The following is a 13602-nucleotide window of genomic DNA, read 5'->3' on the forward strand; positions in this document are numbered from 1 at the left end:
CCATAGTCTAAAACCTGTTGAAATAGCAGAAGGAGAAGGCCTTACTGAAGTTAGAGAAGGAACTCCCATTACAAACTTAATTAATTTTTAATCCCTTTAGGTATTCTTTTCAGCCAGGTGAAAATTTGAGATAACCCAAATTAAAAACCTCTTTGAAATTTGCTTGCTTACCTTTTTTCAGTCAGTTGACACTGTTCTTTTCATGTAGAGCTCACTGTTGTGGAATAGTTTCTATAGGCTTCTGAACCAAATTAACTGAGTAAGTGATGGTGTGTCAGTTCTTATCCTTGTTCCACTGGCTGCTTGAATCTTGCCTTTCTGTGGATGAGGTATCCTGCTTCACTGCTTCTAGAGAAAATTCAGCTGGGTAGAAAAGTTAACTCAGATTAATCAAAACACATCTATAAAATGGGGGGGGGGGAGGGGACAGAGGGGGCATTTTTATGTTGGAACTGTATGTTAACACAATAAAAGGCACCAGGTACAGACAGATTTTTTTAAGTGGCCTGTGACAGGAAAATTTGAGCTGAAGGCATTTCAAGGTGGAAATCTACTGATAAGAGAGGCTGGTTTTGTTTGCAGCAAGAGAGGTTTAGAAACTGTTGGTCCAGGATTTGGACTGCATTAGCAGCATTATTCCATAGCATTTTGTTCATTAAAGCTCACAACAAGAAGTGGAATATGGAAATAAATAGGATTTAAAAACTTGTGGATCTTTTCATGTTTCTTTGAAGAGGAACTAAGTCATTATTTTATTGTCATATGTTGATTCATATAGTCCTTAATATGATAGAATGCTCAATCTATGTATGAACATGTAACATAAATGAATTATTTGTAAATGTTATGAGACAGACTCTAATACCTTTATTTACTAGTATTTTGTATCCTCCTTTATACTGAAACAGTCATAAATGGGTTTTTTTAGTAGCAAAGAAGTAAAGTGTTGCTCAGTATAAGGAGAACAACACAATCTAATTCTCACTGAGTTGTGTATCAAATCATTTTCTAATTGTGGAATTTCTTTGATACCAGAAAGACATTCCTAAAATGACTCATGACCTAGAAAAATATATTTTCCTACAACTAATTTTGAATTTCCTTTATAGATGACACCAAGATAGCACTGCACCTAAAAGATAATGGAGGTAAGAGATTTTTATCTGTAAATAGTGTCAGTAGTTTGTCCAATTATACCCCCCTGAACTTCATTAATCAAAATCAGATTGTAGAAATATCTTTTATTTCTCCCAAGTTACTTCAGCCTTCCACATCTGTGTGCAAGAGCATCAAGGTAAATAAGCTTAGCAACTACTTAGTAAATTAAACATTTACAACTCTCTTTACAACTCTTTAATAGAACAGCAGGTTTAATTAACTTCCCAATATGGACATATTAAGTAAAATTTTAACTGTATTAATACAGTTTTTAATTATAAGAATACAGTATTATTTAGCTGTATTAAGAGAGGATATGATTCTAGTTCTAAATAATAATATTGTGTTAGAAATTCATTCATAGTAGTGAAATGTTAATAAATATATCCATTTTATATCTGTGTTTCTGGACTAGCAGAGATCCTGTATTTTTCCATGCATGTTCCCCATACAAGTTAATAAGATCACCTTGTCTTACTGATGAAGGCCTCTGTTAAATGTGGTCTGCATAGAACTGCTTTTGTCATCTTTGTGGGTTCAAGGACTGAGACCTGAGGTTTGTTCCTTCTCCCTTTGTAGTTGATGAGAATTTTACTATTAGTTAGAATAAGGCTGGGTCATTATATGCGGGTTGCATCTGTATATGCTGCCAAGGTAGAGCTTTCTGAGGGGGAAGGAAGGATTTGGGCTGATTTCTGTGGGCTTCAGAATGGTCTGTCAAATCAGAGAATGATTTTCTGAGCAAATTGGAATAAATTATATTTCCACTGATATAAAGGGGAATATTATTGGCTCTGATTGCCTTTCCTCTGGGCAGGGAGCACCAAGCTTCCCTCAGGGGTAGGGGATCCAGCAGCAAAGCATGGCAGCAGTCATAGGCAGGGCACAGGCTGATTCCAGCAGTTCAGGGGCAGCAACTGGGGTCAGCTCCAGTCTAGCAACCATCAGCTGAGCCTGCAGTGATGAGGCAGGCTCAGGGTCAGGCAGGAAGCCAGGTTGGCAAGGCAAGGCTAGAAGCGGCAAGGAAGCAGGCTAGACACAACATCCAGCAGCAGAGCTCAGGCAAGGACCAAAGGAAGTAGCTCCTGTCAGCAGTCCCAGAGAAGATGAAGTGATGAACCAGGTCCGTACAGAGAGTCTAGTCAACAGCAAAAGGAGACGGGGCCAAAGATAAGTCTACAACACAGATCCAAGGTCCATCCAAGGAGACATGGCCCATGGCACTGGAGACAAGCTACCTTCAACATAGATGCAAGGTTGGTCCAGGAGACAATATCAGAAATGAGGCTGAATACAAGTTCACCTACAACATATCTTAGATTTGGGCTGGAGCTTACATGGAGTCCCCAGCCCCATGGGCAGAGGTCCCAGGTGCAGCAGATAAGGACAGCTGGGGCATAGTGGTCTCTCAGGGCCTTTGCGGAGAATTATTCAAGTTTTGAAGAAACATAGTGTGAAGGTGCCACTTAGCATTTTGGTATGTTTTCCTGTCATTTGCTTTTCAATAATATTCAGCCATTATTTTCTTCTCCCCTCAAATTAGAGATCTGCTCACTCCACAGGAGGTAGTTGCCATCCGCTTCCTTGCCAGTCATTCCTCTGTCATTTTGCTGTCACTAACCACAGCATACCTGCTCACATGCTGTACTGGGCATTAAATTGTCCACTTGTTGGCAGTGTTGTTTGACATGACTTTGACATATAAGTGATCCCTTGGAATAAGGTAATCTATAAACTCAGGCTGGTACTTTTAGGCATTTTGTCTACAGAAATGTTCCTGAACCTTTCTTTCTCTTATTCTTCTTGAAATCAAATTGCTTTTTATTTTGTTGTGAAAAGTTCTTCAGTGCTCTTAAAGGTCAGCAGACAAGGTGAATCAGTCAGGACTTCACCCTTACATTTCATGTCTGCTCTGTACCTGAGGCATGTTCCCAGCTGAGTTGTGCCCACATTCTGCCCCATGACCCATCGCTCCATGGCAGGTAGCTGGCCTGGTACCAGGCAGCTCTCCTGCATCTCATAAACAGCTCAAAATACTATACTGTTATATCAAAAATAATTGAAAAGGTGGGCTTTAGAAAATACATCCAGATTTCTTTTGATTTGGGAATTGCAAAAGGATTATTTTTTCACTTGTCTACTCTTTTCCCAAGATCTGAAAAGAAAAACCATGTGAAAGCAAACAAAATGTTGAATACTAGAGCAAGTGAGGGATGGCTGTGGAATACTTCATAGAGTGAGGTGGTAGGGTTTGTGGCATCACTTATCTTAAATATAGAAAGTCCATTTCCAAGGAGAAAGCTCCCATATTTTAGGAGGACAAATCAACACCTGATGTGATTATTCATTTTCCTTGAGCTGTTTTATTTTATTCTTGAAATTATAAAAAAAAAAAAAAAGAAACTGACTTCAAACAACATGGAAGCAAAGCAACACACCAGGATTTCTCATTCACACAGTAAACGTAGCTTTTAATCTGAGAAGTTCTTTTTGATGAATCTTCAGTTATGCATTGAATTTTCCAGTGACCCCTAGATTAGGCTCAGATAAAACCTCTGCATCCACAGGCATGTTCTTTGATTCTCTGTGATTTGTCAGCCTTTCATAAAGAGTAGATTATTTCAGGTCATGAATACAGGGTCTTTACTTTCTCACACCAGATCCTGTAAAACTCTAATGAAAGAGAACCTTTTATAATGGAAAACCAAAGCTATACTGGATCAATGATGGCCTATAGCTTGATGTGTCCTTGGATGATAATAGTCAATATCTGGTCAGGTACAACAAAAAGATTCCATAGAAATTCTCCATCTCACCTCTGCCTGAAACTTTTGAAACCAAATGTTATAAAGCAGCAACTAAATTTAAATTCAGTTTTGGGTCCAGGTCAAACTGCTTTGACCTTTTAATTATATGAGAAAATCACTTGCAAGTTAATGCTGTAATTCACCCACCATCTTTTGTGGCATATTTTAACATATATTTCAAATTTGCATGTTTCTGTTTCTTCTGCCTTCCCTCTTTCTTCACAGACACGTGACAGATGCCTAATACATACATGCCTAAACCTTTTTAAAATACAGCTGGCATGACATCATGATTTTTCTTAAATCTTTATTCTTTTTAAAATAACAAGCATTTTGTAAGTTTTAAGATATGTCCATCACTACAAATGTATATTTGTGTTTTAAATTGTAGATTCTGTTGTTTTTCATTTTTTTTATAACACAACACAGCTGACTAAGCAGTTTAAAAGCCTAATTTTTCATAGAAACTGTGAGCAATTGGCTGTGGCTATAAAGTAATACAGTATTTTCTTGTTGGGGACGTTGTGGATGATATAGATGATTGGCCAGCTCATTAGACATTTTACTTGCCCGTTGCAGACACTTTCTTGTGATGATTTGATTGTCATGAGTCTGTCTCAGTCCTTCAGCTTTATAGCTGAAAAGAAAAGTGTGTGTGTTGGATAGTGTCAGAGAAATTACTACACTTCTTATTCATCAAGATATTGCATAAAAGGAGAGCTATGCAAAAAACACCTACCTGAGGGAGAATGATGTTTTATCTATTTGTGAACAAGTCCATCCCACTGTATGTAGTGCTAGGAAATGTCTGTGTGCTGCTACTTTCACTCTGTGGTGGATGTTTTCAAAGATGGTCTATATATGAACATTAGTGATGTACAGGATTAATGTTAGTGCTATACATGTCTTAATTTGGGCTTGAAAGATTAGGAAATTTGGTAGGAAATTACCAAAATGCAGACCCAAGTTTGAAAAAAGATAATATATTCATATAACTTATATACGGTGATAAATCTACCCAAGGCTTTTTTATTTTTTTTTTTTTTTAATAGTCCCCTCTGTCTGGAAACTAGCTCCCATTAGTCATCTGTCTTCTTAATTTCCCTTAAAAATTGCAGTCTGAGTTCTTCCCACCATAGAAATTCTTGACAAATTATGGAGAAGACTCAGTCATGTTTTTCTTGTGTACACTGAACTCCAGCTGCAGCATGTTGAACACTACTTTATGCCTGTTAATAACTTAACTTATTTCTTTCTAATATGTTAAGTTTCTAAATGATCCAGAAAATGAGACCTATTTCAACAGAGATGAGCCAACCTTTTAGGGAAAACAAATACTTTTGGCATAACAAAATTTATTATGGTCACACCATCCAAAACAGCTAACTCAGGTTAACAAGTCACTACGGATTAGTTGAGTCCTCTCCAATTTTAAAGTAAAACACATTGAATTAAATAAAGATAAAACTAACCTTTGTGGTGGTTTAAAAATGTTTTAAAGTGGACTTTGCATAGGATAAGATCCACAGGATATGACTTTGTTTTATCGTAAAATCTTAGCCTAGCCACAGGAAATGACCTTCCAGAGGCTTCATCTCATCTGGTGTTAGCCAGGAAGCCACAAACTCTTTTTTTGGCCTTTCTCGTAGCCAGTGATAGGCAATAGGCAAGAATAAGTCACTAATATCATCCTAAAAGAATTGCCCAAAGTGGGATAAGTTGCTATATAGGGGTGCCTATCTGTATCAACTACAGAGAAAAGTCTAAATGATGTGCTAAGAGTAGGCATCTTACTCGTAGGTATCCAAGATTTCCATACATTCATTCTCTTCACGGTGTCCTAGCTAATATGTTCTGTTTCCACTCCTGTCAGAAACCTGACAGGCCAGGATTCAGACCTCTTCTTCTCTCATGAAAATGGGAGGATTAAAGGTTTTTATCATTATTGCAAAAATCTTGTTGAGATTAGGTTATGGATTATGTAGTTATATGTTTACTTCTGTAAATTCCACTTGAAACTGCTGATGTTCCCCTAAAATTGGAGGGTTCATACAGTTTTAGGCAAACAAAGATTTCCTTGGAGACAACTTGTCATAAAGTTTATTTTATCTATGCTGTGTTTGTATAATAAAATTCTTATCAAGAAGCAGCCTTGGGACGGTTTCAGTAGTGGTGGAAATAGAAGAAAAGAGAAAAGTATCAGAACACAGAGATAAGCAAAATAGGTGGTGATGGGTAGAAATGTGTTAATAAGAATATGCAGAAAGGTGTATTCAGAAGCAACAATTAGCCACCTTGATTATCAAATAAACCAGAAGGAAACGTGGAAATATATTTTATTGGATTTTTTACCCTTTTTCTTATATTTAGGTAGGGTAGAAATTCCAAAGGGAGCAAATATAATATAACTGAAATAAGTCAGCAAGTCTTCCCAAATGTTGATTTCACACTGTAGATTACAAGTTAAGAAATGCTGATACATCTCCACATTTTATTCTCTGTTACTCCCTGAACATTTCCAAGCTATTCCTTCTCTGTGATTTCTCAGCACTGTCTTCTCAGCACTAGTTAGAAATAGGTCTTAAGATATATAAGAGATCTTTCTTGTTTTCCTCAATATGATCAAAGCATGATCAAAGTTGAACTTTAGACCCCAAACAATTTGATAAATGCTCCTCACTGCTTTCTGAAAGTTCATCTGTAGCACTCAGAATAAGAAAGCATTATTCTTAGGAAAAAGCGTGGGATCTACCTTAGGATGTTGCTGTAAGAAACATGAAATGATGTGCCCAGTGTAATTCAAGTTCTTCCTTCTCAGGAAATCTTGTGACTTAAGGAAATCCTATACAGCCTTGCTGGAGTTCAGTATAATACTACATCATTGCCTGCTAGCAGATATTGAAATGAAGCCTTACAAAGCCAAGAACATAAGCTTGGAAAAGCAACATCCTCTGATATAAATATTCCCATCTTTCTTGTGCATCAGACACAGGAAGGAACATATTATTCATAATATATGCAATGGCCAGTGGGCTACATGTGTGTTTTTTCAAGCAAATACAAATGAAAAGTGCAGAACTCGTATATTCTGGGTAAAAAATAGAATAATGGATTGATAATCTTTATTCTTAGGACATTTAAATTGGTAACATTAATAAATTGTGTTATTTTCTGTTTCTTTCATGATGCTTTGGATTGTGCTTAAATGTTACTCAGAACAAGACATTTGTGTCTTTTCCAGAATTTCTTGCATTTCCACTGCATCTGAATTTTGCTGTCATCAACTTATTACACCTATCATCACAAAATATGTAAAAAACATTAATCCAATCTGCAGAAAGTCAATCAAATAATGGCAGTGGTTTTCCAAAGTAATGGCACCGGAATTCATCCCCTAGAAAGCAAAAGTCACTTTCTACCTTTTATCACAAAACAGCATTTTTACATCATATTAGTCATTATATACCACATTAGATTAAAGAAGCGTAACGTTAACACAGTTTAGCTAAACCAGAACAACTATGTGTAGACACTTCGACTTATATTGAAGTCTAACTTATACCAATTTAGTTTCTCTTTGGTTTTCTAAGCCAGATATAAAATCGTATATGGTATCTACTCTTACAATTGTCATGACTTTTCTGTAAAGACGCACATTTAACTGCTCAAAGGGTTAATGTGAATACCACCTGTAGATCTAAATGGAGATCTTTTGGAGGGCTAAATATAATAGACTGGATAAACTTTTAAGACAAGGCTGCATTACTTAATGTTTTATCTTATCTTCTGCTCCTGTTGTTGCCACAATGCTGTGGCAGTGTGACAGCTAAGGCACACAAAGCTCCTGCGATCTGTCTTTTTAACTACCTATTCTACGTTGAGTTAACCTAGTAGTTGCAGTCAGTAGCCTGCAATTAATGCTGATAACAACTGTTGTAGCATTAGGTGATATTTTAGAGCAGAAGAATGAAAGTCTTTAGCTAACATATTTAGAGTGCTGTCATCCTATAAACAGAGGGATTTGATTTTAGTGCACTCTTATCCATTTACTGCACTAATCATTTGATCAATCTTAGAGAGACTTACTGAGTTGCTCTGGGTCCTACAGAAAATTGATAGCAAAGACAGATACTGAATTCAGAATTTGTGTGTTACAGTTCATAATATTCTCACTCAAAGACCACCTTTCATTCCTTACATGCAATTGGAAACCAATTTTTAAAACATTAGCTGAGCCATAACTTTATAAATCATAATGAAACCAAGTAAAGTGTAGCAATGGCTTAACCTCAAAATGTTAACAAATGCTGAGGGAATGAACCCACAAATCAAGAAAATCACACTCCATTACTGTGAAGAAGCTGAGAAGTCCAGAGCATGCTATTCCTAAAAGAGGTAAGGAGAACATTTTTATGGAGATTCCTCTGAGCCTCTGGAGAATCCTTCCAACTGTACATTCCCTTATTCCCTCCTACAGTCACTATGTGTAGGTGATTAATCATCTGTTCAGGAATCTGCATTATGTACAGGAAAAAAGCTTAGGTTTGGAGAACCATATACCTGCCCCATAAAAAAATCAGTCTCCTGGTAGACTCACATTCCAGATGTAAATGGAGGCCCAAAAAAGGGGAAAAATCCAGTGGCTCTACTGAGCTCACTATAGGCTGTAACCCTGTATACTCAGCTGTCCTAACCATTATGTCCTCCCTCTTTGCAGGAGCATATTAACTCAAACCCCAGGTCATGCAAATAGGGTGATGCAGCTTCCAGTCTACAAATGACGTATATAATGGAGTGGAAGGCTGGTGGACTGAACTTGGATCTGTAGGTGCAGGTTATAGACCATGCAGCAAGAGAGGGTTTCTGTTCTTTGGCTGCCCAAAGGCGAGAGCAAACACATGGAGAGGAGGTATTGTCAAATTGTTGTAGAGATCTCTCATGTAGAAGCAGCTATCAGACACCCTGAAGCTCCTGAATGAGAGGAACCAGGTCAGTAACGGTCCAGGGATGGCTATGGAAGATGAACAGTTGTGGGCGTTAAGGGTGGTCGAATGAGATCAACATAGGTACAGTAGTGTATTGGACAGATAACAGGGAGAGTAGTGAAGAGAGAGATGGGTTTGAGCCAGATTCAGCTGATTTGCCCAAAGTCAGAATGTTCCAGCACTGTCACTGGCAGACAGTTTTATTACTCTGAAATAAACCTTGGAGAGAGATGAAAATTGCTTGATTCCTTGCTTAGACAACTTTTAAAGACAGGTATATATTATCATAGATTTCTAATACATCAAATAGAATCTAACCTAAGCAGTATATGCCTTTGTTTATATATCAAATTTAGATAACTAGCAAAATTAGTACCCTGCACCCACCAAGAAGAAGAAATGAACAGCTAAGAAATCAGCTTTCAGTATATCTCACTTTCCTTCACAGCTCAGGACTTCAGACAGAGATATTTTTACAGTGTGAATTACAAAACTTGCAGTCTCTGATGGCATCCCTGTGAACAATACAAGCAAAGTTGTATTGAGTTGTCACATCAAGTTTTAAGTTACCTAAATGCTACTTTCTTTAAGAATCATAAAGTTTCTGTGATTCTGTAATAATTTTATAGTAATAGTAATGGCACTTCTAATAATAATAATATTTAAGTGTAGTTGACTTTCCTAAGCTAGTATTTGAAGGATAGTACCCTTTATATAGGAACAGTAAGATTCTCCTTTTGCATTAGTATTAATAGTATGGTACAATCTACTTTAATCAATAAATGTATTTTTATAAAGCTGGACATGCTACAGCTTCAAAATCATGGCCAATAAAAATAGTTATTACCTAACGTACATTGGAGAATGCAAGGGAGTTTCTGCAGTTAACAGCTGAACTATTAAAAAAATGGCATGTCTGCTTGGAGGGTCTGAAAATATTATCACACATTATGTTTCTGTAATGATTAATCTATGTAGTACATGGTCATAAATAATAAGAGTAAAAAAGTACGTAAGTCTCTACTGTAGATGTGTTAATACCTGAACCTATATGTTTTTCCAGTCTGCTTCATCTGTAGGAGCTATTTTCATGCACTTGTATCCAGATCTGTTTTGCCATAAAACTAAGACCGTGCCAGAAACACTGTTAATTTAACAAAGCAGCATTTCTGCACCAATAGTACTGCATAAATGCTCTCATACCTATGTGGTAACTTCATGTTCATCTGACCAACTAGCTAAAATATCATGGGTTTTGATGAACATTAAGAATTCATTCAATTGCTCCCACATGACCTAACAGCAAACACTCATTTTATCATAAAGCATTCCTATGTGAGAAGAAATTGCAGGGTTCATTCTCTATCTCTTGTGACAAATCCAGGGATTTGCCATGAAAATTAATTCTTCTGGTAAAAAATGGGGAGAAAAGAACAAATCTCAGTATGGAGTTATTATCTTTAGGCTGATTGCTGCTATTTAGGTGATCTGTATCTCTGTCTTTGCTAATATATCTGTGTCAGTCAGGAGGGTCAAATAAGGTATTGCATTTTATCCCTTAAAGATGCATGTGCATATAAGAAGTGAGTCTGAATTGAGTTTTTTACCATCTGATCAAAATGCAACAGTAAAAAAGAATGACATAGGTTTGGGAGGGAAAAAAAAAAAAAAAAAAGAGCTTTATTTTCTAAGTCCACACAATGAAATTCTACTTTTTTGTCTCTCATTTGCCCTGGTTGCATGTCACTTTATATAAAGGAAATTTTCTATCCAGGAGGTTCCAGAAGTTCACCAGGTTTTCCTCCATCTTACCACAGAACATTTTTGTGTCTCTGCTCTCACAGACAAAGATAATAATCTCTGCTATGTGAGCTCTTTTCTCTCTCATATCATTAGAGGTGTACATATACATATCACTATTTTGTTTTCTCGTATATAAAGTTATCACAATATAAACTTCATATAAACCTTAAATTTAGATAATAGAAAACTATGTATTTCATTATTTTGCAGACCTCAATTTTTAATATGCAATAGTGAGAAAAATAATGTTGAGAAAGTATCCACAATGTGTTTACAAATACTCTAAAGAGCAGTCTCAATTTGTACACACCTTTGTTCCTGTTAAAGTCAGCATCACAGGCCCTGTAGACCAGGACAAGATTTTCATCCATGATAATGCCTTGAGTTTTTTTGGTTTTCCTACACCAAAAGAAGCTAATCCAACTATAACTGGAAACATAATAATATAAAATCAAAGATGATATAGTCTTTATGTGTTTATCATATGAACAATGAGAATACTTTTACTGTGTTTTCAATTTTAATTTTTAAACAGCATTCCAGTGGGAGAACAGTTATTTCATGTTTGTATTGTGTGCCTTTATACTTGGGAAAAAGAGTTACTTGCTGTTTCTGTCCTGTCATTCAGCACCTAATGAGAAGCAGACTAACCTTGGAGGTGTTAACGTGCTCCTTCTGCTTAAAAGCTTTATGCACGTAAGAATTTGGGGAGGAGTTATAAATATAGAGCATATTGTATGTAACAATTACTTTTTTGAGCACGAGAAAAGGAAAGTTAGGGGGAAGTTCTACTGAGAGACCTCCTTTTGCAAAAAGGCTTGGTCATAAGACAATGGGTATAGCCTTGTCTGGAATAGCAGATGTGCTGTGATAATCTTAAGATTTCTGCACTTGAAAAAGTTTCCTAGTCCTTTTATTCATCTAATTCCCTTGGTGGCTTTTTAAGAGAACTGTCAGTTGATTTTGCAGCTGAGAGTATTTTCAAAGATGACAACACTGTTTATTGTCTCTGTGTAAAGAGAGTGAAACCAATATCTCATGAGTATCTGAGCCCGGGGGTCAATGAACTGAATTTCAATTATGGAAATTACAACTTACTTACACTTGTTGTCATTTAAGAAAAGCATTTCTTGTATTTCTTTTTTTTTTTTTTTTTTTTTTTTTTTTCGCATTTGACATTCTGATCACTGCTCTGATGTCCATGCGGTGCTCCACCCTAGACTAGTAGAAATCTGGGCAGGCAGCTGTCACCTGTGTTATTCAGAAAAGAAAGCATTCTCGTTTGCAAAGCTGGATGCTTAAACACTGAGAAAATATCAGATCAAAGGGGATTAATTTGATGGTCTTTAGAGAGTGGTTAGGACCTTTGCTGAAGTCCAGCATTTTTTAATATGCAGAATGTGATGTTCTGCCTTCAACCATAACGTAGTAACAATACAAATTACTCATTTACTGCAAATTGGTCTGCAAATGGGTACAAGTGACAAAGTAGTTTATTATGCACCTATGTGGTAATGAAGGGAAGAGTTGAAGAGTATGAAGCTGTCAAAAAGACATTTATGAGACAGACAAACTATGAATCCTCTGCTCCTTCTGGGGAGCAGTTACTTCTCAGTGGGTTGACTCACACAAGTAACTGCTCATCGCTTGGAACTAACAGCCCAACCTCAAGCATGTACAATAAAGCAGGTCTTTCCTGACGGCCCTTCAAATGCTTAATTTGCATTTGTTTGACAATTTGAAATATATGTGCAAGTATTAAATATTGTTACAGTGCATGAACAGAAATTAAGACTGGAGCTTGTATACATTAATCTATTCTTAGCTGAAAGTGAATAGCTATTTAATGAATTGCTAATGGCTATGTTAAGTAAAAGACTGATGCCTGAAAGTTGGAGGAAACTTTTTTAGGATCTCTTTCCTGTCCCCTCCATGAATCTTACATCTTTTGCTACATAATGCTACAACTACCAGGAAGTGTTTTAAGTGCCCTACTACATTTAGGTGGGAATAAATTTGATAATACATTTAAAAGCTCCTATACATCTGTGCTAAGTAAATCCCTTTGTAGGATTTAGGCAGGGAGGGGCCTGTTTCTTTAATTCTGTTCATGCCCAAGCTCAAACTTGGTGTCCACAGTCAGCACAGCTAAAACTAAAGTTCTGGTGTGTACAGGTACTCATGAACTTTTCAGTAAAAAAAAAGATACCTTCAGGAATAGGCAGTACCTGCATGGGGGTGCATGCTTGCAATTTCTTATTAGATTCATTAATGCCTCCCACATCCTAATTTAGCCTCTCAAATTATTGGGTTCTTTTTCTTTGTCCTCTGATTCTGTTACCCAGCTCCATACTCCACAAGCTGTCTCACTGACTTCATGGAAAAGAGCAGAGCAACACTGCAGGGTTTCAGCTGTCCTGACTCAAGATTGAGGAAATATGGACAAAAGCAGGGGAAATGTATATGAATCCCTTCACTTTCCCCATAGATTCACTTCCAGATTATAGGGTGAAATGTCTCTTGGCTAAAACAATGCATCTTCATTCTCCTTTTCTCCCTGTTGTTGCAATGGTGCCATGCAATCCACTGGGTGATGAGACATGCAAGCCTTCCTTGATCTGGTGAGAAAAGTGCTGCCGTACATGGATGCATGAGCTGTTACACTGAGATTAACCGTTCCTGTTTTCTTTTCTTGTCCCTCATACAAGGCATTTAGCACTACTTAAATCAATAGGCCTTTCTTCTATTATTTTCCAATTCTCTTTTTTAATATTGTCATGGAGTGCTCTACTCACAATCTGATGTATGATAAAAGATCATGTACAGTTACTGTTATTATTGTTTTACTG

General features: G+C 36.7%; 1 protein-coding gene across 1 annotated transcript in view; it reads left to right on the forward strand.

Moving 5' to 3' along the window:
* Positions 1-13602, forward strand: part of PLXDC2 (plexin domain containing 2) — a 272142-nt gene that overhangs the window by 242273 nt on the left and 16267 nt on the right. Inside the window, exon 12 of the mRNA XM_032991606.2 lies at positions 1110-1148. Coding sequence (XP_032847497.1) covers positions 1110-1148 — 39 coding nt within the window. The remainder of the gene's footprint in view (positions 1-1109; positions 1149-13602) is intronic.

This window comes from Tyto alba, unplaced genomic scaffold (genome assembly GCF_018691265.1).
Source record: "Tyto alba isolate M040663 unplaced genomic scaffold, T.alba_DEE_v4.0 Super-Scaffold_38, whole genome shotgun sequence".
Classification (NCBI taxonomy): Eukaryota; Metazoa; Chordata; class Aves; order Strigiformes; family Tytonidae; genus Tyto; species Tyto alba.